At 49.6% G+C, this 27,400-nt stretch overlaps 1 protein-coding gene across 1 annotated transcript in view; it reads left to right on the top strand.

The window, feature by feature from the left end:
* The window catches only part of LOC129696063 (fibrocystin-L-like), a 168,801-nt gene that overhangs the window by 121,800 nt on the left and 19,601 nt on the right, over positions 1 to 27,400 (top strand). The window contains exons 60-76 of the mRNA XM_055633470.1: positions 17 to 135; positions 1,219 to 1,348; positions 2,622 to 2,795; positions 3,618 to 3,721; positions 5,256 to 5,382; positions 6,297 to 6,394; positions 7,005 to 7,095; positions 8,024 to 8,172; positions 10,445 to 10,567; positions 11,378 to 11,456; positions 11,543 to 11,650; positions 14,867 to 15,032; positions 16,497 to 16,729; positions 18,251 to 18,418; positions 21,995 to 22,152; positions 23,488 to 23,623; positions 24,386 to 24,754. Of these exons, the coding sequence (XP_055489445.1) occupies positions 17 to 135; positions 1,219 to 1,348; positions 2,622 to 2,795; positions 3,618 to 3,721; positions 5,256 to 5,382; positions 6,297 to 6,394; positions 7,005 to 7,095; positions 8,024 to 8,172; positions 10,445 to 10,567; positions 11,378 to 11,456; positions 11,543 to 11,650; positions 14,867 to 15,032; positions 16,497 to 16,729; positions 18,251 to 18,418; positions 21,995 to 22,152; positions 23,488 to 23,623; positions 24,386 to 24,754 (2,532 nt within the window). The remainder of the gene's footprint in view (positions 1 to 16; positions 136 to 1,218; positions 1,349 to 2,621; positions 2,796 to 3,617; positions 3,722 to 5,255; positions 5,383 to 6,296; positions 6,395 to 7,004; positions 7,096 to 8,023; positions 8,173 to 10,444; positions 10,568 to 11,377; positions 11,457 to 11,542; positions 11,651 to 14,866; positions 15,033 to 16,496; positions 16,730 to 18,250; positions 18,419 to 21,994; positions 22,153 to 23,487; positions 23,624 to 24,385; positions 24,755 to 27,400) is intronic.

Here is a 27,400-nt window from a genome sequence, read left to right as displayed (position 1 = left end):
CTCTCCGGTTCTGCAGGTGTGTTTGGAGGACTGGAGCTTCATGGGATTCCCCACCTGCTCTACAGGACCAAGCTGGGTGTCACAGCACCGGCGGGCTCCCTCAACCTGACACTGGCAGCCACCGTCGATTGGCAGGTACGGTCAGGGAGATCGACTCGGGCCACTGGGAACTTCCTCAGCCCACAGCAGCTGACGAGGGGAATGGGACTCGTCTCCGGGATGGTAGAACAGGGCTGAGCCCTGGGGGAGGTGGGCAGGAGTGTGGGCCTGGGCACAAAGGATGAGTGGAGAGTCTGGTCTGAGCATTGGGGTTGGAGGGAGGGGGGGGAGGGGGGGGGGAGAGGTCTTGCATCTGGGTATGGAAGGGGACTGCAGAGGGGGGAGTGGGTCTGAGCATTGGGCTGGTAGAGGGGGAGGAGGGTTGGGGGGGAGAGGTACAGTATCCGGGTATGGAGGGGGAATGCGTAGGGGTGGTGTAGAGAAGGCAAGTAGACTCCAGGCAGAGACTGGGGGAAGGTAGTGCAGTACCGTCAAAGGCACCATCTGTCTGATCGATGGCAAGTGGGAGCACCATGAACTCTCACAGGTGACATGGAGGAAGAGCAGGGCCTTTCACCAGTGTTCCCACTTCACCTGGTCACTATGAATTGTTGTGGGATCTTGCTCTGCATCGTGGTCACCACATGTCAATCATCATCAGAGCAAGTAGACTCTCCACCGGCCCTCAAGATCCCACTCCCCTCCTCCCTCCACTCCCAGGGCCCAAATCTACTCCACTCCCTACACCCCTTCCTCGCTATCCCCAGACTCAGACCCACTCTCACTTCTCTCTCCTTTGTTCCCCGAGCCCAGATCTACTCGACTCCCTTCTCCTCACTCCCCAATCCTCCTCAATCTCCATCCATAGATACTACCCCACTTTCCCTCTCCACTCCTAGGGCCCAAACCTACTCTAAACCCCACTCCGCTTCCTCCTCCACCCCCAGACTCAGGCCCACTCTCCCTCCTCCCTTCTTTGCTCCCAGGGCCCAGATTGACTCTACCCCCTTCTCTCTTCCCCCTTCTCCTCCACAGTGGAGGACCTGTGATCCACAAACTTCGGGCTGAGCTGATGATCAGGGGTCAGAGGTCCGTACATCTCTGCTCCATCCCAGTCTCTGGGTTACCTGGGGCTGTGCACTTGTGCTGATGCAGCAAACATTTTGTTCTCTCCGGCAGGAGGGTGATCGGATCCTGGTGACGAGCACCAGCCGCGATGCCAAGCAGTCGGAGTCTCGGACCATACGCTCCGTCTCGCTGGATGGTAGAACTCTGCTGCTGAATCAGCCTCTCTCCTTCACACACTTGGGTGAGTGCACTGGTCACACGACACCTACCTCCATGCCAGGCACCGCACGGGGCTGGGAACATTACGAGGGATGGCTGGGACATACACGCAATTATGTACTATATAGGAAATAGGGCAGTCCATTCAACTCAATCAGCATCTCCTGTCCCTTCTCCCATCCCCATTCCACTACTCTCCCCCTTCCCTCCTTTTCCTGAATCCCCTCTTCTCTTGATTCCTGACTGTGAGCGCAAATCCCAGATTACCCCCCACCCCCAAGAAGGAATTTCCTCCTGAACTCCCCACTGACTTTCCTGGGGATATCATCGCCTGGAAACCTTGGGATTACAAGAGATTTCTCCTCCTCCTTAGACCTGCCCTACCCCTTTCATCAGAAACCTCTAAAGACCACAAATTAGAGGTGGGGAGGGGAGCTGTATAGGGGACCTGGGGAGCAAACTTTCTACACAGCGTGGTGGGTATGTTGAACTGGCTGTCGGAGAAAGTGGTGGAGGTGGGTACAATTATAACGTTTAAGACATTTGGTCCAGTTTATTGATAGGAAAGGTTTAGAGCAGTGGTTCCCAACCTTTTTTTGGCCATGCCCCACCTAATCACCTCTAAAATCCTGATGCCCCCCCCTTGCTTTCCCTTGAGAGAAAACGGAGGAAATAGATATTATAAGGGTAACTTAGCAAAAGCTCTTTGAATCGCATTTCTAAATCCAATTCAATAAATAAGGTTCTCCCATGACCTCGCGCGCTTCGTGCGACGTGCATGAAGAGCGATGGCGCGGTGATTATGTAATAACTACACAATAAAGACCTTTTTTACCCCCAAAAAATTATTTACTCAAAATAACATCTGAAACATAAACTACATATGTTTACCTGATGGAAAATCCAAAAAAATAAAAATCGAAAATTTGGACCCAGACCTCCTCAGTCGCGCTCAATTGCCCCCCTTAAAAATCAAATTGCCCCCCTGTGGGGCGTATGCCCCACGTTGGGAACCACTGGTTTAGAGGCAGATGTGCTGGCAAATGGGATGGGCTTAGACGAACCACATATTACCTTCCGGCTGTGGGCGTAAACCCCTTGTCCCACCTGCGGGCACAGACCTCACACCAGGCCGTGGGCACGGGCCCCGCATACCGGGACGGTGATCCCCGCAGCCGGGACCCCCACAGCCGGGACCCCCGCAGCTGGGCTCTGAGCCCAAAGACTGTGTGTGGGCTGCATCCGCAGCTGTTTTGGGTCCGGGCGCCAGTGACTGGAGTTTGTTCTTATTCCAGTGGAGACACATGAAGTGAATGGAGGAGCCCGGCGCTACAGCCTGGCAGCAGATGTTGGCCTCCTGAGTCGAAACATCAGGATTGTGGGGGACGATCAAGACAACTGGCAGGAGCAGAAGTTCGGGGCCCGTGTGTTGATCAGTTCCTTCTTCTACAACGACTTTGAGGTCAAAGGTATCCCTGCTCTTGTTCCTTTCTTCCATGGAAAGCTGCACAGAGACTCTGCACAAGAGTGAGAGGGGTTATATGGAGGGAGGTTGACCTGTGTGGTAGCTGTTGTCAGTAGGTGTTGTCCTGTCATGAGGCCGAGTAGCGTTGGGGGTGAGGTCACCGCTGGTCTCCAATCCCCTGGGAAAGGAGGGTGCTGCTGTTTGGGATGGTCCTGTGGGCTAAATTTCAGGAGGAATCCTGGGAGAGGGGAGGAAGGTGGTCCAGGGCCTTGGAGAGCAGTGGGATTCATGCTGCAGTTCCTGCCTGTTAAAACAAACCTGGGATTAATGTTCCAGACAACGTCACAAGGCAAGCAGGTTGAACCGCATAAAAACAGTGGTTTGAAGAATAATAAAACCACACAGCAAGAATGTCACCCTGCCTATGCTGCCGCCCATGGCCTGGCAGGGTGCCCCTCCCTTGGTGTCACCCTTCGCCCAGTGGGCCACCCCCCGGTGCTGCCCCTCACCCGTGTCAGCGCTCCCGCTGCACTAGGGTGTGGCTGGTGCCCTAACCTGATGTAGATTAAGATCCTTCCTCCTATCAGTTAAAGGGCCTGTCCCACTTGGGAGTTATTTGCGTGTCATTTACGCGACATCATTTAGCGTCACGACGCGCACATGCGTGACGGGCAAATGACGCCCAAGTGGGACAGGCCCTTAAATTGTCACCTTCCTTTTTCATCCCAGCCCAAGGAACACCCTATTGGAATCAATTTGCAGGTTGATGGAAGGAATCAACCTTTAGTGATATAATAAAGGTTCGTAATTTGTGATTGTTGCCTAGGTTACGCCAGAATAAAGGATGTTGAATTCTACCACAGTGGCCAGATGGGTTACATCGATTACTTCGACCCACGCTACTCTGTGGCCTTTCTCAACCTCGGCCAGGTTTGTGCTAGGAATTGTGACACTTTTCTGTTTTTTTCTGTTCATGCTCCCTAATGAAAAGCTTTCCTAAATGTGAAAGTTGGGAAATTGGACAAAGCATTTGTTACAGTCCAGAATTCTCGCACGAGATTCCCTGCATGAAACCCAGAGTATTTGCAGAGGATTCCCCTGCATGCTGGCCAGGGTGCTTGCACCAGATGCCCTTACACACAGTCAATCACTCAACACACTTTACCCTTGCCTGATGCTTTGGCCCCAGCTGCTTCTCATGAGGAGGTCGATGTGAGGGGTGATGAGGTGTATAGGTGTGCTGAGTATGGCAGGGTGACAGTTCCCATGCTAATACCGTGTGTTCTTCCTTCAACCGTCGGGTGAGAGGGTGCAGGGGACGGCAGCCTGCGGGTTCTGAGCATAGACACCTCCCCTGGGTGGCAAACACTTTGCCCCAGTCCCAGCAAGGGTGGTATCAACCGATGAAATACAGAGACCAGAGGACACATCCCGTCTCAGATGCTGCTAACCAGCTGTGTAACCCCAACATATCTTTCTTTTATCTCCGATTTCTAACACTGGGAGTGTTTTGTTTCTTGATCTACATTGGGAAGGATTTTAGAGGCACCCGCTGCTCCGACACAAGTCCACCGGATGGCAAGCCCCCATCCCTGGCTGAGACTGATGCCCTGCCCACTGGTCGTTGAGCTGCTCCTACTGCCTGGGGTGCAGGCTGCAAGATTCTGCCCACCTGTGGGTGTGACCCCCAGATCATCAATCAATCAATCAATCAATCAATCAATCAATCAATCAATCAATCAATCAATCAATCAACCTTTATTGTCATCTTGCAAAGCAACAGTTGTACAGTGCAAAATGAGAAGATGTTTCCCAGGGAATACCGGAGCATCGCACATAAAACTTAAACATTTCACACATAAATAAAAACAATAAAAACAATCCAGTCCCTGATATAACAGTACGAATAGTTAAAAAGTGCAGGTAAAAAACAGCAACATTAAAATACAAGTAAAAACAGTCATAAATTGTCCAGGGCAGCTGATTTAAGTGGCCAGTGCCAGAGTTATTAAATTGTCAGTGCAAAAAGCAGCAGAATCAGGTGGAGTGACTGTTTAGCAGCCTCACAGCCTGTGGCAGGAAGCTGTTTAGCAGTCTGGTTGTCCGGGCTTTGATGCTACGGTATCTCTTGCCTGATGGCAGGAGATCCAGATGTGTGTGGAGGGGGTGCAGTCTGTCCTTTGCTATGCTCAGTGCTTTTTTCAGGCAGCGGCTCTGGAACAGTTATTGTACCGAGGGTAGGGAGACGCTAATGATCCTCTCTGCTCCCCTCACTACCCTCTGCAGAAACGTCCTGTCATCCATTGAGAGAGTGGGCAGAGGGATCCACTCAACAATGGCAAGGCTGATCACATAGTGGAGGGGGAGAGAGTGAGAAAACACCTTCCTGGAAAGAAATTTGCTGCGTTTTGTTTCATGACATTAGGAATTTATTCCTGGCATTAACTGGAATGTTCTCTCCCAGGTCGAAAGAAATGAATCCTACATTCAGGGCTGTGCTATACACAGTGGATTTTCTCCTGCCATTGGGGTATTTGGAACAGATGGCCTTAACATCGATGACAACATCATTTATAACACCCTGGGGGAAGGTATGTGGAGTTCTGTCTCGGACTATGGCTTGGGAGCTGATGATGAGCTTGTGGGGGACACTGAGGAAACTAGAAGAGAGATGGTGACCAGTTCAACATTCCCGTCTGAAGTCAACAGGGTTTTAAATGTAAGGTAGACACAAAATGCTGGAGTGACTCAGCGGGTCAGGCGGCATCTCTGGAGAGAAGGAATGGGTGACGTTTCGGGTCGAGACCCTTCTTCAGGGTTTTAAATGCAGTAGTTAAGAAGGAGAATGGTGCATTAACAATAGGGTTGGAGTTGCAGGTTTAGAGTCATTCTGCTCCAATTATATTGGCATCTTGTTGGGCCACATGTGGATAACCGTGCAGGACTAGTCTACCCACAGACAGGTAGACATACAATGGAGGGAATAAAGTGAGTGTCCACTAGATCTATACCAGGGGTTCTTCCATGTGGAGAGCTGAAACCAACACTTTAGAAGAATGGGAAGTCTCATTGAAACAGAGTTCTTTCATGGGAGGATGTTGGATGGGACATCCTGGGGTGTCTAGCTTCAGAGGTCAATCTCAAGTAAGAAGCTATTATTCAGGGCAAAGATGAGGAGAAATGTCTTCAACCAAAAGGGCAGTGACATTGGATACTCTCTTGTACACACTGCAGAAGCTCAGTCACTTCACTGAAGGCAGAATCTGGTGGAGTCTGGGTGAAATTGGGGGTATGGAGCTAGTGGGGATAAAGTAGATCAGCCATGGCTTGACTGAATGGCTGAAGACTGACGAAAATCAGATCTCAGAAAGTCGAGGTTTGGTCTGAGGTGCAACTCTCAGGATAGGACGGCCAGTGTGGTTTTTCATGTTGTCTCTGGCTATGCCCTTCATAACAATGACTTCCGAACTTCCGATGAGTTCAATGCATTCCTTCACTTTTCCAGGTATCAAGGTGTGGGGGAGCAGGAACCGCGTGAGGAGGAACCTTGTGGTTCTCAGCAGGTCTGCAGTGTTTCACTACTCCTGGACAGCAGCAGTCGAGGTTTGCCAGCGGTGTGGGAATGGGGAGGGTGGGGGGGGGGGGGGGGGGGGGGGGGGTGATGGGGGGGGGTTGGTTGAGAGGGATTCAGCATCTCTTCAATCTTCCTTGTCTCATGATACGCAGGAATACCCAGGGCACTGCTCCAAACTGAGTAATCCCTTAACGCAGGGACCTCGCGCTCAGCCCCTGACCCAGGTACACTCGCACACAAGGACCCCACTCCTTGTGCTGTCCTGGTCCAAGGGAACTCACCATCCCCAAAGACCAGCACGATAATCGCCTCCCAGAACAGTCCCAGCTCAGGTGTTCTGGGGGCCAAGGATGGCAGCAACCTCCCCCTTCTTTCCCTCTCTCCTTCCAACCCCTCCTTACGTTTACGCAAACTCTTTGCCCAGTTCAGCAGCTCTTGCCCTGACCGACAGTAGTCCCCTGCCCAGCCTCTGCCCCACCCATCATGACCAGAGAGCAGTCTGGACCTGTGCTCGATGATGTCTCAAGGCTGCAGTTAGTGACAAGCCCTGGGTGTACAGGACACACTGGGCTATGCTCCACACATTCTGCCTCACACCTTACCCCTTGTGTTTCTATGTCAATGTTTCTTACTTTCCAGGTGGACAAAGGCTCTGACACGGTGCTTCAGGAGAACATAGTTGTGGGCTCTGAGCAGTTGGGTTACCGCATTAATGGAGAACCTTGTCCCGGTGAGTCTCAATGTCACTGCCTCTGGTGAACACAAGTTACCGATGTCCCTCTGGCCGTCGGGAAGCAGGCGCACAGGATATGGAAGGGGGAACTGAGGAGCCTCTGCTATATGACCATGGGGCTTGGAGAGGGGTGGGTTCTAATGTCAAATTCCTCCTTGTGGCTTCAGGGGTTGAACTGCGATGAGACGTTGCAGAAATCCTGAGAGTTTCCAGGACAGGACCATTGGTTCCGAACAGGAACAAATGAATGATTACAAGAAGGCGCCCAGTTCTGGCGACTCTGTGTACGCAGGTCCCAGAAGTGGATCTGCAATCACATGTTACACTAAATTAAACTATTGTTGCTTAGTTGGGGGAGACGGCAACAAAGGACGAATAGGTTTCTAACCCATCTATTTTGGTGCAAGGTTGGTACTTGGCACCAGACTGGGCACCTTCTGTGTTCCTGGTATCTGAAGGCATGGACTTTCCTTGGCCAGGTCCACAAGGGCCAATGAAGAGAGACAGCCAACGGAATGGGAAAATATCAGTCATCATCTCCCCAGAACCTGGGTCACGTTCGAGGCCCGAATGTTCTCAATTTGGGGTAGGGTGATTGTGGTGTAAGGAGCTGTTGAGCAGAAGACAGTGGTGAGTTGGGAGAGAGTGTGGTGTGGGGCGAAGCAACATAAGCAAGGAGCACTTTCCGGCCTGCAAGAAGCTTGGGTAAGAGTTCTCAAACAAGGTGGTGGCGGCTGAACAGGGCATTGACGCAAGGCAGTCTGTGTGGGCTGGGGGTTTTGTGTTGGACAGGGGCTGGCCTGTGCAGGCTGCGGGCTCCACGCACAGTTCAGACTGTGTGGGTTTGGACTTTCATGCAGGGCAGCGTGTGCAGGCCAGGGAATGCATGCACCACTGGAAGGATGTAACCATTGCCGTTCTACAGGACAACCGAATCCCGTTGAGCCTTGGACTGATAACGAGGTCCGTGGAGGCCAGATTGGTGTTTACATGAACAAAGGTGGCCTTCCCAACTGCTCCCTTATCCAAGGATTCACAGTGTGGCAATGCCAGGACTATGGCATCTACTTCCAGGTAAGAATTCATCTTGGGGGCTTCTTGCTCAGTAGATGTAAAGGGAAACATTTGTACCATGTTCATGATTCAGTAAGTGCTGCCTGACACTGACAGGACCTTGGAGTAAGTAGCCCTGGTAGCGTCTGATCATTTACACTTGACTTTTATTTAAATGATAATTATATATTTGTAAGGGGTGGACAATGCAGATTCGAACCTGGCAAGGATTAAATAATTCTACAAGGATGAGACTTAGCCAATGAGAGTTTTAGTTTTAGTTTAGTGACAGCCTACCGATTCTGCGCTGACCAGCGATCACCCGTACATTAGTTCTATGTCCTACACTAGGGTCAATTTACAGAAACCAAGTAACCTGCAGACCTGCACATCTTTGGAATGTGGGTGGAAACCGGAGCACTCGGAGAAAGCCCGTGCGGTCACAGAGAGAACGTGCAAACTCAGCTCCCGTAGCCAGGATCAAACCTGGGTCTGGCGCTCTAAGGCGGTAAAGGGCCTGTCCCACCAGCATGCGATTGCATGCGTCTAGCGCGACCAAACGTGGTCGCTTGAGGCATATGGCCTCGCAGGGCCGGTCCCACTTCGATCGCCGTAGGCGTATGGAGTTGTGTGGGGCTGGTCCCGACATTCCAAAAATCTTGCACTGTTCGAAAATCCCGCGCGACAACGGCCGCATTTAGGCCGTACGCAACGTCTCGACGGGCGTACGCAGCGTCTTGACGGCGTACGCCTAGTGTGTGGCGTTGCGCGATGACTTCACCGCCCGATGTGCCGTTGCGCGATGATGCCACCGCCCGACGCCATGCTACGTCCAAATTCAGTCGGCCCGCCTCCTGCCCAGCTGATTGGTGGGTTTGACATAAATTACGTCATGGGCAAGCTTTGCGCGTACTTGCCGTGAACTTATCACGAACTCAGCGCGAATTCCGCTTCCGTTTGGTCGTGCTAGATGCATGCAATCACATGCTGGTGGGATAGGCCGTTAATTCTACCACTGTGCCACTGAGGTCTGTATAAGGCCTCTGTGGAACCTCATCTGGAGTGCTGTGGGCTCTTTCTGTCCCTGAATCAGCCCGCCTTAGAATTTGTGTAACACAAGCACACTGGACTAGGTCCTGAGATGAGGAGTTGTCCTGTTCAGACAGATTTAGAGAGATTGGAGTTCAGATGAATGAGAAGTTATGTCATTGAAACAAGGTTCTCATTTGGAAGGACAAGAGAGCAGCCATCTCTTCCGAAGCTCTGCAAAAGTGGAGTATTGGACCGGGGGGGGCACATTCTCAGGATTGGTTGTAAATCCACTGAAATTCTCTCTCAGAGGATGCTCAGATATCAAATAAAGCTGAGACTGATGATTTATGGAAATACGGAGAGCACTTAGAGTCATAGAATCTTACAGCGGCAGAGGTTATGCAGTGTGCAGGGCTCAATCTTTTCCCATTGCTCCACTGATGTTTAGACTTTAGAGATACAGCACAGAAACAGGCCCTTCAGTCCACGGAGTGTGTGATGACCAGCAATCTCTCGAATAATAGAACTATCCTACACACAAGGGACAATATACAATTTTTACCAAAGCCAAATGAACCCACAAACCTGCACGTCTTTGGAATGTGAGAGGGAACCGGAGCACCCGGGGAAAACCCACACAGTCATAGGGAGAACGTACAAACTCCATATAGACAGCACCCATAGTCAGGATTTAACCCAGGTGTCTGGCACTATAAGGCACCAATCCCACCACAGCGCCGCTGTGCCACCCTATCTTCCTCCCATCGTAACGTCAAAGGTGCAGATGTTTTCTGAAGATTGCACAGTTCCATTTAATCCACAATTCCTCAGAAAATGAAGCAGCCCATGCCTGCACACTGCTAAATTTAGACAGCAGTTGGGCAAGTAGACAAGTAGCATTCAGGCCATATAAGTGAAAATAATGTTATGGAAGGAACTGCTGGTTTATATCGAAGATAGACACTAAATGCTGGAAGGTCAAGCAGCATCTCTGGAAAAAGTAATAGGTGACGTTTTGGTTTGGAATCCTTTTCTCCAGAGTTGCTGCCTGACCCGCGGAATTACTCCAGCATTTTGTGTCTATCTAATTGATTATAATGTCCAGCTCCAATAAGAGAAAATCTAATGTCTAGACCATCAGCATCATCCTGGGGGCACCAGAAACTCAAATGGACCAGCCACAGAAATATGTGGCTGCAGGGGAAAGTTGCGGGTTGCAGAATTTTCATCCAGCATGAAAACTAACCTGTGCTTATTACAGGCAGAATATTCGGTGCAAGTCTCCAATGTGACTCTGGTGGACAATGGATTGGGTATTTTTCCAATGATTTACGGACCTCCAGCGCTCTCTCATCGTATATCCAATAAAACCATTTGCATTACAGTAAGTCATCTTATTCTGCTGCATTAAGCTGTCTAGTCAAGTTGAGTTTATTATCAAATGCACAAGTGCAGTGAGGTATTGGTGCATTGGAAATCCTGCTTGCAGCAGCATTACAGGCACATGGACTCAGACATAAAAAGATGAAAACATAAATTATGCATTATTCACGTACAGATTATTCATAAATTGTACATGACAGTGAAAAGAAAAGGCATTAGAACAAAACACATTTCGAAAACATATCCATTGTAGTGCAAGAAGAGTTGTGAAAGGTTGCCAAATGAAACCTGCTCATTCTTGTTCAATCTACTGTGTGCTGAAGGAGGTGTCGGTGATTCCTGCTGAGAGTTTATAAATTCCCTGCGCATGGTTTTATACACGACAGAAATTGCTTTACAATAAATGAGGAGGGAAATTCGGATTGAATTTAGATGGAGGGAGTATTTCAGTGAAAGGGACGAAGTAGTTCCACAGGAAGGTGGTGGGAGCAGGTAACGTTGGTTCATTCAAGTGTAAATGAGAGGGAATTCATTTGGGCAATAAATTGAGGCGCAGTGTTAGAAAAGCCAAGCTATGTGGGGAGTTAAGGGATCCATGGATTTCTGGTCCCCTGTTTTCCCAACCGGGTCTGTTGGGGACACTGATGCCATTCAGTAATCAATAAGCCCCCCTTTGACTATGATGTCAGATGGACTTTGATCTTTCCCCAACTAACAGGGAATTATGTGTAAAAATAAAAGGCAGATCCAATGGTTTCATAATGTACAGATAATCCTGCTAATTCCCATGTTGATATTTGCTTTCCTATAGAATGCTTTGGTGGTCGGAGTTAGTCCTGGCTTCAATTGCTCAGATGTTCAGCTTGATAACTCTGCAGGGAGCAGCTGGGGTAAGGACAGTCTTTTCAAAGGATGATTGAAAGTGGGAGTGACGGGAGGCTGGAGATTAATCTGTGGTCCCGTTTCCCTGCTGCAGGAAGGAGTGGAATCTGCTGGCCAACGTTTGCTTCAGCGAGCAACCATCCACCTCTCTACACGGTGCTGACGAGCTACCCGGCCATACATGGACTGATGATGGTGCAGAGTAAGTAAAGACACGGTGCCAAAGGCTGCAGCTGTCAATGACCGGTGATATGCAGTGATGAGGGCGACATTGGTGCAGCAGGTAGAACTGCTGGCTCACAGCTCCAGTGATCATCATTCGGGGATGCCTGTGTGGAGTTTGCAAAGTCTCCTTGTAACCCCAAGGTTTTGACATGTAGATTGATGGGTTGTGAAGAACGCAACTGCAGATGCTGGTAGAGATGATACCTGACCCACAGAATTACTCCAGTCTATCTAGCGTTGATAGATTAATAGACTGGAGTAAATTCTCCCAAATTGGAGGTGGAGGGTAGGGAGTATTGATGGAAATAGTCATGCAGTCATACAGCATGGATACAGGCCCTCGGCCCAACTTGCCAATGCCAAACGAGGTAATCCATCGATACTAGTCCTACCACATTTAGCCCATATCCTCTAAATCCTTTCCCTGCAACTGTCCAAATGTCTATTATGTAGGAAAACATTGGGAGAATAAAATGAGATTTTAATGTTTTTATGGTTTAATGTTAAAGGTTGTTGATGATGAGTAGTGACTTAGTGGGCCAAAAGGCATGATTCTGTGCTGATTGAGGGTAATCGCATAGATTGTTTCTGAGCCTGGAACTCCAATCTTGATCAGCAGAGGAACTTCAACTGCTCCAGCGTAAACATCTGTGTACCCTAGGGTGGGCGACAAGAGGAAATGTGCCTGGTTGAGAGAGATTGGGGGGTAGCAGGGACTAGAGTGATGGAAGTGGTTGTGCTTTGGGACAGTGGAGGTAATACGCCACCCCTGAGACCCCCAGGGAGAGTTTAGAGAGGGGGGACCAGTTGACAGGCCAGACGGTCTGTGTAGGCTGTGGGCCGAGCATCGAAAATGTGTCTAATTTAGAATTTAACGTTCGTGACCCATGTCTGGGAACTACTTGAAATTTTGCACAGACATAGATAAAATATAATTGAGAAGGAAGTCATAACTCGTCATTGCCAAAATTTGCACATTAATTAATTAAGCTAATTAGAAAATGAGATCAAAAAAATAAGCGCCATCTAGTGTTCAATGCTCATATTACCCCATGGGAGCCTAATTCTGTGTTGCTGTCTATTTAGTAGTAGTAGTAGGCCCCCCTCAGTTATGACTGACCATGGGTGATGCATCCTAGTTGTTGGCTGCCTGCTCCAAACCTCGGCTGGAGCAGCGTCGCTTGTGGCTGAAGAGACCAATGCGGGAGTGACAGTCTCTGTCGCAAAGGTCACATTTGTGTGTGGTCGCTGGTTTGTTGAAGTTGCTGCGCTCCTTTCTGCGTGTTCGCTTGTGTGCTGCTGCGTTCAACAGTTTCTCTTCCCCCGTTTTGAGATGTTGGTTCAGGGTACCTCTCCACCTCGCGCGGTCAGCTGCAAGGATCTCCCATGACCCCACATCGATGTCGAGCGCCTTCATATCTCTCTTGTAGACATCCTTGTAACATAGCTGGGGGCGGCCGATGGTTCTCCTCCCAGATGTCAGCTCTCCATAGAGAATGTCTTTTGTAATATGGACATCCTCCTTGCGGTGGACATGGCCCAGCCACCGCTGTCTGCGTTGCCTGAGTAGAGTGTACATACTGGGAAGGCCAGCGCGAGACAGGATCTCGGCGTTGAACACTCTGTCTTGCCAGGATACGGCGGATGCTTCTAAGGTGGAAGGTGTTGAGTCTTCTCTCCTGTCTGTCGGATGCAAGCCTGGGCGATGTCATATGGAGGACAGGCTGTTGCCCGTGCAGCACGTCCCCCCTCTCCACGTCGCTGATCGATCCAAAGGAACAGCAGGGCCGTTACAGTTTGGCACCAGCGCCGTCGCAGGAGCTGCCAGGGCGAGGTTGTAGACAACGACGAACTGCCTTAGGGGCTTCAACTCCGGATTTTCTTGAGGGTTACTCCAGGAGCTTATTCCATGACTGGATATGGCAGTGGGGGTTTAAAATCAGAGTTTTCTCTCCCCTAGATGGACTACCTTCCCAGGCTGACGGGCCCCATCTGCCCGAGACTCGTGGAGGTGGGAGCGTCTACCTTCCCATGCAGGTCGATAGCAACTGCCCACTGCCCACTATTTAAACCATATATTATTATATCATATGTGATGTGAATATGACTGTAATTTATATATAATTATATAATTATATTTACTTATATATAATTATAATTGGAGTGTGTATTTTGAATGAGACTGCCGCAGACGTCCGGCTCCTGAACCAGCCTAATTAATGGGTGAGGGCAGTTCCTGTGGGTTCCCCCATTTACTGAACCCCACTGACTGCCAGTGTGCAGAGTGGGGGTCATGGCCATAGTGGGACTGGGGCAGTGCCAGGCTAGGGGCATGTTAAAGCATCTTCACTAAGAGGAAAATGCCTAACCCTATACTAACCCTAACCCTAACTCCCCCCCCCCCCCTTCCAGAGCTGCCCACGGCTGGAGCTGGAGCCGCTTTGGGACCGGCTGCGGGCTCCGTACGTGTGGCCGCTCAGCGTGTCCACCTCAGCCAGCATGCCCTTCTGGATCATCATAGTGATGTTGGTGGGGAGCAGCACTGCCCTGCACGCCGCCCGGGCCCCTTCAGCAGCCCCATAACGCCGGCTCCGTCAGTCCGCCCGCTCACTCACTGCAACATCGTCCTACCGACAGCCCGACCAACTGCCCGACCCCTCGCAGCACTCACCTGCCGACAGCCTGACTGGCTGACCATAATCCTAATCCTAGCTCTCCATTTTTATTTATCATTTTTATTTAACAGTTCACATCATAACTTTACAAAGATAAATCAATTGTAAAACAAAATAATCAGCAAGGTTAGCATTACTTTTCTTCCTTTGAAACCTTGCTATTGTTTTGATGTAATTACGAGGCAGCCATGATCCCAGAGTGCTCGCTGCCTAGCTACCATGAAACAAAGCGTGTGATTGGTCAATTGGCGTCCGACGCAATGTTAAGCGTGCATTGATTGGACAATTACTACTCGGAAAATTGGAGGTTTTGCTCATATTTTAAATATATATGCAGGTTTTGGTCTTGGCGATTATTTCTATAATATTTTCACACAATACGTTAAAAATTCAGGTAGTCACGTGATTTGGGTCACGAACTTAAACGAAAAAGCACCTCGGCCCACAGCCTAGTGCCATCTTTGTTCTGTTCACCGCTTGTCAATGCGTCAATGTTAATGCCGTTTCTTTCCCCAAAGATACGACATTTGTGGGTTTTCGGGGCGTATGTTCCCAGAAGTTGAACGTCATGTTTATCAGCAACCCAAACAATGAGGACCTGCAGCATCCAATCCTGCTGAAGGGGATCACTGTCGCCCAGAGTGAGGAGCGGGGAAAGGTCTTCATACACAGGCCTGATGTCAAGTGAGTCAGGGGCTGTTACATGGGGGCTTTAAACCTCAGAGCCCATAGACTGACTGATGGTGGGGGCCATTGATGGTCTCTGGCGAGGAAAGTGGTGTGACGGTTGGGGAGAGGGGAGTCGCCGCAACGGGGGAAAGGGGGAGTCACGGTTACAGGTAGTGGAGGGTCACGGCTGGAGAGGGAGAGTCGGTCGTGGTTGATGAGAAAGACTGTCTTATGAAGAAAGACTGGATAGACTCGGTTTATACTCTCTAGAATTTAGGAGATTGAGAGGGGATCTTATAGAAACTTACAAAATTCTTAAGGGGTTGGACAGGCTAGATGCAGGAAGATTGTTCCCGATGTTAGGGAAGTCCAGGACAAGGGGTCACAGCTTAAGGATAAGGGGGAAATCCTTTAAAACCGAGATGAGAAGAACTTTTTTCACACAGAGAGTGGTGAATCTCTGGAACTCTCTGCCACAGAGGGTAGTTGAGGGCAGTTCATTGGCTATATTTAAGAGGGAGTTAGATGTGGCCCTTGTGGCTAAGGGGATCAGAGGGTATGGAGAGAAGGCAGGTACGGGATACTGAGTTGGATGATCAGCCATGATCATATTGAATGGCGGTGCAGGCTCGAAGGGCCGAATGGCCTACTCCTGCACCTAATTTCTATGTTTCTATGTTTCTATGGGGTCACTGTTGGGAAGTGCTGGGGGTCACCATGCTTGGGGATGGGGGGGAGGGTTGAGGCAGTTGGTGAGAGGGGTCATGGTTGGGGAGGGGTAGGGGTCATCATGCTTGGGGATAGGGGGGTCAAGGCGGGTGGTGAGAGGGGTGTCATAGCTGGGGTGGGGGCCGTCACCATTGGGGAGAGGGGGGTCACGGTTGGGGTAGAGGGGAGGTCACAGTTGCCAAGGAGGGGGTCATGAGAGGGGTGGTGAGAGGATTACAGTGATCTTTGTGATTCCTCTCACAGAAAACTCCTCACCATGTCAAAACCTTGGCCACTAAACCAACACCCTCTACAACTAACGGGTGTCGTTGACCCTGCCTCACCCTCTCCAGCGGGCTCTCACGTGTGGGGCTGTTACCTATCTGGGTGCCTGTGGATCTGTTGTGTTGGCAATTGTGCACACAGGCAGAACGATGCGCGTTTCTAAAATACTCCCTCCTCCTCCACATCACTATTCTAATGGTCCCAGTCCAGTCTATGTGCACACTGTCTGTGCTTTCATTTGGGTCTGGAATCCCCATAGACCCCAACAGCCTGAACATTGACTGGCCAGGGCTTGGGTTTCCAGCAAAATTACAATCAGGAGAACCTGAGATGCTGGAAACCAAAATAAAAATGCTGGGAACTCGCAACAATCATTTAGCATCAGGAAAGAGAGATTGAGTCCATGTTTGGGTTGAAGAGGCTTTGGGTTCCCCGGGCTCGACTTTGCTGGGAAAGTCAGCCCATCAACTTTGTTTTGTTTCTCAGCAAAGTCAACCCCAGCGACTGCGTGGACATGGACTGCGATGGCAAGAAGAAGACCATGCTGAAAGATCTGGACGGCTCATTCCTGGGAAAAGTGGGAGCAGTCATCCCGCAGTCGGAGTATGAATGGAATGGCGACAAGCGCCGTGGGCTTGGCGATTATCGGATCCCAAAGGTCTTGCTGACTTCTCTAAACGGAAGCCGCATTCCTGTGTCTCAGGTGGCACCACATAAAGGTCAGAAGCACGTGTGTCAAGGCTGGGTTGGCCGGGGCTGTGAGAAGGGGGTTGGATGGTGGTAGGAGAATGATCCAGGCCAGAACCATTCCGGTGAAGGGGTCAGCAACCTGAAACATCGGTTCTGCTTCTCTCCACGACCTGCTGAGTGTTTCCAACGGCAATGGGATTTGGTGTGAGAGACTGGAGAGTTCAGGGCAGTGAGGTCAATAGGAAGTGGTGCAGGGAAGAGATAGTCAGCAGCGGATAGATGTTCTGATTCCCGGGAGAAGATAGCCCCATTTTCTGCCTGATGGAAAGTCGTAGAGTCATAGCATATAAACAGGCCCTTCGGCCCAACACGTAATCACCGATCTTTTTTACCAACCTACACTGATGTCACCTGCTTGTATTAGGTCTGTATTCCTCTTTAGCTTTCCTATTCAAGTACCTATCCAACATAGTGGTTGCATCTATCCAATGTACTGATTGCAATTGTCCAACATAGTGATTGCGTCTGATTCCATCATCTTCTCTGACAGTGTGTTCCAGATATCAACCACTAGAGCCCAGTTGGGGCCGAGATATTTCCTCATCCCCCCCCCCCCCAGATGCCAGATCACTCATACTGAAGAAGAAGGGTTAGCCAAATCCAGGGTGGTTCTCTGTGCAGGAGTGCAGGGAAAATGAAGCTAAAGTGGCTTAGAGGGAGACATTAATTCCAGTGAATGGAGAATTGGTAACCGGAGAACACATCTGAAATATTTCACAAACTTACCCAGAGGAGCTCTGAATGTTTTGGGGCAGTAAGTAAGTTGCCGTGATCTGGGATCTGCTATCTGAACAGACAGTGAGAACAGTCAACAGGAGATTTCAGACGAGCAGGGAATGACTGGAAAGTGCTGGGACCAGCAGAGCTGGAGGGAGTGAGTCTGGGAGGGGACCATTTGGAGAGCCGTCACAACTTTGCTGGGCTGAATGGACTCCAGCTATGTTGTATAATCCCTGTGCAATGTTTGGCATCTTACATTTGAAGATGGAATGATGTGTGAGTGTTCTGACTGTCCCCTGGTTAATGTTTTCAGATTCAGATTCAGAAAACTTTATTGTCTGTCGTAACAGAAAATCTTCTTTGACGTGGCTCAACATACAGACAGGACAATGTACTGATAAGCAGTCATACAACACAGATTTCTGCGAGCGCACACAGTGTGTATCGATCTTAAAAGCAAATATAAAGATTAAAAACTATAAAAATAGACAAGATAAAAGTTGTGGATACGTGTAAAGTGACAATGCTTCAGGGTTAATTTGTCCATTGTTCATTTTTTATTTAAGCTGTTTATGGCGATGGGTATGAATGAGTTTTTGTGGATGTTTTTCTTGGATAGGGGGACTTTATATCGGCGGCCTGATGGCAGAAGTTGGAAAGACGTGCAGGGGGTGGGTGGGATCCTGTGTAATGAAATTGGCTTTCCTTTTAACTGCCTGGGTGTGGAGTACTGATAATTGATTTTACATCTTTTATTTTTGTTCCCACAGGGATTATCCGAGATTCCTCGTGTACCTATATGTCTGACTGGCAAAGCTACAAGTGCTTTGGGTTGAACTATGAGCTGCTGGTTATTGAGAGCCTGGACTCTGATACTGAACACAGGAGATTGTCACCAGTGGCCGTCCTGTGTGACGGCTATCTCGACCTCATCAACGGTACAGACTACTTACTGCCATCAGTAGTGGGCACGAAATCAGTGCCTTTCAGTCACAGGCCCTTCCTCTTGTTCCTTGCCACGACCATACTCTCTCTTTCTGCTTCTTTAGACTTCACTTTTTAGACTTTGGAGATACACCGTGGAAACAGGCCCTTCAGCCTACCAATTCCGCACTGACCAGCGATCACCCCGTACATTAGCACTATCCCACACAGTAGGGAAATTTAACAATTTACAGAAACCAATTATACTACAAACCTGCACATCTTTGGAGTGTGGGGGGAAACTGGAGCACCTGAAGAAAACCCACGCAGTCATCGGGAGAACATACAATCTCCTTACAGACAGCACACATAGTCCGGATCGAACCCGGGCCTCTGGCGCTGTAAGGCAGAAACTCAACCGCTGCACCACTGTGCTGCCCAGTTCTATACTTCAGTTTCCAGTGTCTGAAACATTCACTGGTTTTCCCTCCACAGACATCACCTGAACTGCAAAATATTTAGTGCATTTTCTGTGTGTAACTTAAACTAAACTAGGTGCAGGATTTTCTCTGGTGCTGTAAGCGCTCTGTGCCTAACCCATGCACATTCACTATCACCACCCAATGGGATTAAAGGAGCTGCAGGAATTTCAAGGCAGAAAGAAGATGTTTAGTTTAGAGATACAGTGTGGGAACAGGCTGTTCAGCCCACCGACCATCGATCACCTGTTCACACTTTTTTTTAATTAGAAGCATTGTACATACATCTTAATCCTGATATGCAACATTATACATTTCGTGTACAACTTCTCTTTTTTTTTAAACTTTAACCTGTAATAGAAAAAGAGAAAAGAGAAAGAAGAGAAGAATGAGGATAGATTCAGATTCAGATTCAGATTCAATTTTAATTGTCATTGTCAGTGTACAGTACAGAGACAACGAAATGCATTTAGCATCTCCCTTGAAGAGCGACATAGCAAACGATTTGAATAAATAATAATAAGTGTCCGGGGGGGGGTGGGGGTGGTGATTGGCAGTCACCGAGGTACGTTGTTGAGTAGAGTGACAGCCGCCGGAAAGAAGCTGTTCCTCGACCTGCTGGTTCGGCAACGGAGAGACCTGTAGCGCCTCCCGGATGGCAGGAGGGTAAACAGTCCATGGTTGGGGTGAGAGCTGTCCTTGGCGATGCTGAGCGCCCTCCGCAGACAGCGCTTGCTTTGGACAGACTCAATGGAGGGGAGCGAGGAACCGGTGATGCGTTGGGCAATTTTCACCACCCTCTGCAATGCCTTCCGGTCGGAGACAGAGCAGTTGCCATACCATACTGTGATGCAGTTGGTAAGGATGCTCTCGATGGTGCAGTGGTAGAAGTTCACCAGGATCTGAGGAGACAGATGGACCTTCTTCAGTCTCCTCAGGAAGAAGAGACGCTGATGAGCCTTCTTGATCAGAGTAGAGGTATTGTGGGTCCAAGAGAGGTCATCGGAGATGTTGACTCCCAGGAACCTGAAGCTAGAAATACGTTCCACCTCCGTCCCGTTAATGTGGATGGGGGTGTGTGTGCCGCCTCTGGACTTCCTGAAGTTTACAATGAGCTCCTTGGTCTTGGAGTTAAGGGCCAGGTTGTTGTCAGCGCACCATGCTGCTAAGTGCTGGACCTCCTCCCTGTAGGCCAGCTCATCGTTGTTGCTGATGAGGCCAATCACCGTTGTATCATCTGCATACTTGTGAAGTGTAGTCCGCAGTAGTTGCTGTTAAATGAATGATGATGGTTAAGTGGACTGGTTGCTTGAGAATGTGGGGGGGGGGGGGGGAAAGAAAGTTATAAGAAAAGAAAACAAGGCCCCAAAGAGAAGAGGGCCTTAAGAAGGGAAAGGAAATAAGTAAAAAATCCAAAAAAGGTAGCGCTAAACAAAAAAGAAAGGGAATGATCCTAATTCATAACGATTCACACCCATCACCTGGTTCTGTAACAATAACCACTTGTTCCATGCTATCCCACTGTCTCATTCCTCCCCACCCGGAGGGAACCCTGATGGTCACAGTGATAACGTCCAAACCCCACGCAGACACCGCCCAAAGTCAGGATCGAACCCGAGTCTCTGGCACTGTGATGCAGCAGCACTTCCACTGCACCACTGTGCCCCCCTTGTATGTTGGAGCACTGCTTATCTTTGTCTTCCAGTTAGTGACAGTCTCACAACTGTTACAACTTTCTTTCTGCAGTTTGCACTGACCAGCCTGCAGAGCATGGGTCATATAAATATGGAATCATACAGCATGGAAACAGACCCTTCGGCCCAATTCATTCATGCCAGCCAAGATGCTAGTTCAATCTTTACGCATTTGATTCATATTCCACTCAAGCTTCCTCTCCATGTACCTATTCACATGTCTTTGAAATGTTGTTATTCTACATGCCTCAACCACTTCCTCTGGCAACTTGTTCCATATATGTACCATATATGTGGAAATAGTTCTGATTAAATCTTTCCGCTCTCACCTTCTAGTTTGAGATTCCCAATCCTGGGAAAGTGACTGTGCTTTCACCCTATCTATTCCCCTCATGGTTTTATCTTCTGCACTCCACAAAGAATAAGTCCAAGCCTGCTCAACCTCTCCCTTTATCTTTCGCATAGCAGGGTGACCAAGAACACAACACAATACACCAAGAGCGACCTTGTCAACGTCATGGTCAGCTGCAACATAACACAACAGCTTCTACGCTCAATGCCCTGACTGATAAACGCCAGGGTGCTCGAAACCTCTTGCAACAGCGTGTCCACTTGTGAATGACACATTTCACATCAAAGTTTCTTTCAAGCCGCATTTTAATACTTCCCCGGTCAACATGCACCTGTAGTCGGGTTTCGGCCCGAAACGTTGCCAATTTCCTTCACTCCATAGATGCTGCCGCACCCGCTGAGTTTCTCCACCATTTTTGTCTACCTTCGTTTTACCAGCATCTGCTGTTCCTTCTTGAACATCAACCCTGTACCTAATGCTCCAGGTGCCACATTTTCCCTTTGCGTTCTGAGCAATGAGTACATCCAACATTCCCTGCATTGAGATGTTTTGCTGCCTGCCCGCTTTCAGTTAATTTGTGTTATGACAAACTTGGTTTTCCACGGGAGCCACACTGGCCAATTAATTGCGAGTTGGAATCTGAATAGTCTTACTGCAAGCAATGCTTCCTTTGCCCTTGAGCCTCTGCCAGTGGTGCTCCTGCACCTCAGCTCCTCCTCCCTGCCCCATCCCATGTCCCTCAACATTATCCTGAGTGTCCCGTTGTTCAATGCTCCCCAGCCAGGGAGACTATCTCCCAGTGTCTGCCATCTAGGGTGAAAAACTCCTTGGACTCAGAGAAAATTGGCTGGTAAGGGAGGTGAGGTGCCTTGCACTTTGCCCCCAGCCCAAAGTGGAGGCACTACTCCCAGATCCTGACCCATTCTGGTGATGTTCGTTACCGAGTGCTCAAGCTGTTTCTACCGGGAAGGTGGTGAAGTGTCAGTGTGGTTAACGCCTTTCGGAGACTTGCTCGGTATGTGTTTTTCCACTATGCATTGCTTACATTATGTGTTGCTATGGCAGGCCCACAGTACCACGGCTGGTGCTCTGGATATACCTGTAAGAAGAGGATCTCGCTTTTCTTTGGGATTGTGGCCACTAACAAGTCGTGCGATGTGTATTTCACCAGCACCAGCCCTCAGACTCTGCGTCTGCTGCTGCCTGCTGCTGATGCCAACAGAGTAAGGAACTATCTATGCCAATCCTTCCCGCTGTGGGCCCTCTATACCCTCTGCAGGCCCTCTATCCCCGCTGCAGGCCCTCTATCCCCACTGTGGGCCCTCTATCCCCGCTGTGGGCCCTCTATCCCCACTGTGGGCCCTCTATCCCACTGTGGGCCCTCTATCCCACTGTGGGCCCTCTATCCCACTGTGGGCCCTCTATCCCACTGTGGGCCCTCTATCCCACTGTGGGCCCTCTATCCCCACTGTGGGCCCTCTATCCCCACTGTGGGCCCTCTATCCCCACTGTGGGCCCTCTATCCCCACTGTGGGCCCTCTATCCCACTGTGGGCCCTCTATCCCCACTGTGGGTCCTCTATCCTCCACTGTGGGCCCTCTATCCCACTGTGGGTCCTCTATCCCCACTGTGGGCCCTCTATCCCCACTGTGGGCCCTCTATCCCACTGTGGGCCCTCTATCCCCACGGCGGGCCCTCTATCCCCACTGTGGGCCCTCTATCCCCACTGTGGGCCCTCTATCCCCACTGTGGGCCCTCTATCCCCGCTGTGGGCCCTCTATCCCCGCTGTGGGCCCTCTATCCCACTGTGGGCCCTCTATCCCACTGTGGGCCCTCTATCCCCACTGTGGGCCCTCTATCCCCACTGTGGGCCCTCTATCCCCACTGTGGGCCCTCTATCCCACTGTGGGCCCTCTATCCCACTGTGGGCCCTCTATCCCCCCTGTGGGCCCTCTATCCCACGGTGGGCCCTCTATCCCACGGTGGGCCCTCTATCGGTGGGCCCTCTATCCCACGGTGGGCCCTCTATCCCACTGTGGGCCCTCTATCCCCCCTGTGGGCCCTCTATCCCCCTGTGGGCCCTCTATCCCACTGTGGGCCCTCTATCCCCACTGTGGGCCCTCTATCCCCACTGTGGGCCCTCTATCCCCCCTGTGGGCCCTCTATCCCACTGTGGGCCCTCTATCCCCACGGTGGGCCCTCTATCCCCACTGTGGGCCCTCTATCCCCACTGTGGGCCCTCTATCCCACTGTGGGCTCTCTATCCCCACTGTGGGCCCTCTATCCCCGCTGTGGGCCCTCTATCCCACTGTGGGCCCTCTATCCCCGCTGTGGGCCCACATGCTGTCCTTCCTCCCCACGTGGTTCCAAGCTTTGGGTTTCATTCCTGCCCAGCTTTCCCTGCTCCCTGAAATGTTGCCTTACCTTTGACCAGCTTTACCCAAACCAATATTTCCTCAGCTGGCTTGGTGTTTGGGAACCGTCCTGTCAGCTATCCTGGGACTTTAACTACATGGAGCCAATCTCCGCAACTAAATTTCTTTATCTTTCCGATAAAGGCTGTTCGTTTGTCCGTCTACTACTCATCGCCACAACGTCTGGATGTGTACGTCAACGGTACACTGATCCCTCCAACCAACGCACAGTGGAACAACGATCACACAGACTACACCCTGAGGGCACCCACCTACACAGGTAAACCAGCAGTTGCAGCTCTGCTCAACAGTCAAACAATCATTCTCTGAGAGGAGGGATATTCACGTGGGACACATCCAACATGTACCCCACCCCCCTTCTCCCTTCCCATGCTCTGGGGGGAGGAATTATCCTGTGAGAACGAGCACCACTCTCTGAGGGAAGGGGCTTCTTCTCCTGAACCTGCTGATTTCCAGTTCCCATTTTATATCAATTGTCTGCACCCCCCCTCCTCCCTTCAGATCACCCCCCAGAATATGTAACGAGAAAAAATTTATCCCCAATCAGTTTAGCGCTTCCTGTGGGAATAACCTCTCAGATCTTGGAGTGTTCTGGATATATTTTACCCCCTGCTTCAATGCCACGATATATACTCTTTAATAAAGAAAACAGAACTGTACAGGGTGGTTTGACCCAGGGATATGGAGACTAGAACTGTGCACAGTGCACCCCGTGTGGTCCTGGGGATATGCAGACTAAAGTGTGCAAGGTCCTCGCAGTGTAGTCTAAACCAGGGATACGGAGATCGGTATTGTACATGGTACTCCCACTATGGAGTATCCAAGATGGATGGTACCCAGGACTGTTTGTGGTCCTCCTAGTGTGGTCTAACCAGGGATATTGAGACCAGAACTGTGCGTAGTGCTTCCAGGATGGTTTAACCCAAGGATATGGAGACCAGAAGTGTGCGAAAATGTAATCTAACGAGGCTTGCACACGTTGAATGAGTTTAACGTGAAGGTCTTGATTGTGTCTTCGCAGGAGAATTCGTTCCGAGGTTGAATTCCCCTGTCTCTGGTGCAAACTATTTTGACAGAAAATACCAGATGCTGAATGTGTTGGTGAGAGGCTCGATTCCCGTAGAGGTCCACACAGCCCCAACGCTGTTTATATCCTTTAATTTGCCCGCAATGACAGTGGATGAATTTTACGGCCCTGACTTGGCAAACAACCTTGCCCTGTTCCTAGACGTGCCAGCGAATAAAATCCGCATCACGAAGATCATCCGAGAAACGGGGCGTCGCAAAAGGCGGGCCACAGGGATCACCGTGGAAATGGAGATTGGAGAACCTCCGTCGGAGCAATTGGCATCAACCAGCAGTAACTCCACTAACACAAGCAGCCCTGCAGGTAATGGAGGTCACTTTCACACCTCACTGAGGTAGCACTTTGTACTGGGCTGGAGAATGCAGCCTTTGCAATGGAATTAGTTAACATCCTGAGCTTGGATCCCACCAGCAGAAGTTGGGAAACTGGAGTTAATAGTTGTGATAATTTCACAAAACAGGTGCACCGAGGATATCACCCATTATCTCCAAACGTAACGGCGTTATTCGAGGAAGAGGAGGCAGGGAGAAGGGGACTTCAGGCTGTTTCTGGGCTGGAGAGCATCATTGAGGAAGGATACTTAGAAAATGATAACACAACAGATCAGAAACTATAAGGATTTATACAAGGAAAATCACGTTTGAAAAATGTATTGGAGTTCACTGAGCCTGTTTCAGGTAGCAGAACCAGCAAATGGGGTGCATTTGGATTTCCAGAATGCCTTTAATAAAATCCCACACAGAAGGTTGATGAAGAGGATTAGAGAGCATGGATGGACACAAAATGCTGGAGAAACTCAGCAGGTCAGGCAGCATCTCTGGAGAAAAAGAATAGGGGACGTTTCGGGTCAGAACCCTTCTTCAGGCAGGAAGTAGGTTAAAATACCAGTGTGGATTGCAAGCTGGTTACAGTTAGAAAACAAAGTGGGAATAAATAGGTCCGTGTCCAGTTGGGAGACCGTGACTAGTGGGTTCTGCAAGGATTGGCGGTCGATCCCCAGTTCTTCATAAACTGTCGACGATGTGGCTGAAGGGATCGTATGTTACGTTCCCTAGTCTGGAGTGAATGATGAGGTTGCAAAGAGGCTTCAGAGGGTATGGACAAACAGAGCAAGACCATAGCAGGTGGAACACCAAGTGTGAAAGTGAGGTTAAAACACAAATGCTGAGTATTGTTTTAAAGGTGCGACACTGGGAAATGTCCTTCTACAGCAGACACCGAAAGCTGACATGCAGGTTCTTGTATGTTGGGCTTTATTGCGAGAGGATTTGAGTGAGAATAAAGATCTCTTACTGTGATTAGACAGGGGCCTGGCTAGACAACACCTGGCGTGTTGTATATACTTTTTGTCTCCTTAAGGTATGATATACTTGCCATAATGGGAGTTCATTAAAGATTCAGCAGACTGGTTCCTGGGACACGAGACTGCAGATGCTGGAATCTGGAGCAACCGATGATCAGCTGCAGAACTCAGTGGGTCAGGCAGCATCTCTGGATGGAAAGGAACGGTCGATATTGTGGTCACAACCTTTATTAATGTCGACCATTTCAATTACCCCACATGTGCCTGCTGAATTCCACCTGAAGATTGTTTTTGCCCCTGCAATGATAGATTTGTCACACAAGCAGATGTTGTAGGAGAGACCTACATAGAAGAATATGAGGTGATCCCCACACCAATGACTAGCCCACTTTAGTTTCCTGTCACTTCACCAGGAGCCCAGATCATCCAATTCATGGACACGGCATTGTGTCTGATGACATGATAATGTCATGTCAGTAACATCCTAGCCATCTTCGTCTAAAACCTCAGCAGCCACGCCTTGTGACGGAGACTTCAGATTCCCACTGCTCCATATGGGAAAGATCTTCCTTGCATTACCCTAATCGGCGGCTTTGATTTTAGGTCCAGCCTCTTTGTTCACAGTCCAATCTGAGGAGCGTTTCCTGAAGCTCTCCGGTTGAATCTTTTTTCACAAATGTGTCAGATTACTCGTCTATTCATTCATTGAAATTCCCTCTCCCCAAAGCCCCACTAAAAGAGGGAAAGGTGAGACCCGTATTCCCATAGTGCCCGGCACCATGCAGGGTCTATAGCGCAATGGCTAGTTTGTTCAACTTGCCAGTGATGAAGTGCTTCACTTGGCACTCATCTGTTTGCGTAGAGCAGCTCAGATTTATTTACTTAGGCCCATTGAGGACATTCAGCCCATCCGCTCCATGCCGACTCACAAAACAATCCTGTTCCCGCACTAATTTAGTCACAACCTATTCTCCCCATTCACTGATGTGCACACACACACACACGTACGTACGGAAACACGCACACTAGGGGAAATCATTGCTGCCAACTAACCTGTACATCTCAAATCAAATAAAATCTGCATTATGGTTGATGCAGACATGATGGGCAAAAGGGCCTGTTCTTATTCTATGTTCAATCATATCACCTATATTCTATGTTCACCCCCACACGGTCACACAAAGAACATTGCAAACTCCACACAGACAGCATCAGTGGTCTGGATTGAACCCAGGTGTCTGGAGCTGAGGCAGCGACTGTTGCAGCTACTTCACTGTGCCACCAAAAAAATATCGAAGTCGACAAATCTTTACTATCACATTACACCTATCTTAAATAAGGACCGTACATTTGATACTGCTTTATTACACGGTCAAATGGCAGTACTTGAATTCTGAAAGGCTGCACATTTAACTGTATGGGTGAAGTTAACGGATTGGTGTGTAAATTCAGGTTGTGGATGCCAAAAGCGAATGTAAACAAGTGATTTGGAGCTTCACAAATCAAAGCAAGCTACAGAATTCAGCTATGCCATGAATTGATTGGCTGGGCTTGGGGCTGGTATATCCCTGACTTTGCCCAAAATGTCAGGGCAAGCGGAGATCATGCATCTTCTTCAAACATTCTACCTGTTAGATATTGTCTTA

This window comes from Leucoraja erinacea, chromosome 4 (assembly GCF_028641065.1).
Source record: "Leucoraja erinacea ecotype New England chromosome 4, Leri_hhj_1, whole genome shotgun sequence".
Taxonomy (NCBI): domain Eukaryota; kingdom Metazoa; phylum Chordata; class Chondrichthyes; order Rajiformes; family Rajidae; genus Leucoraja; species Leucoraja erinaceus.
This window is presented reverse-complemented; position numbering and strand designations above follow the sequence as displayed.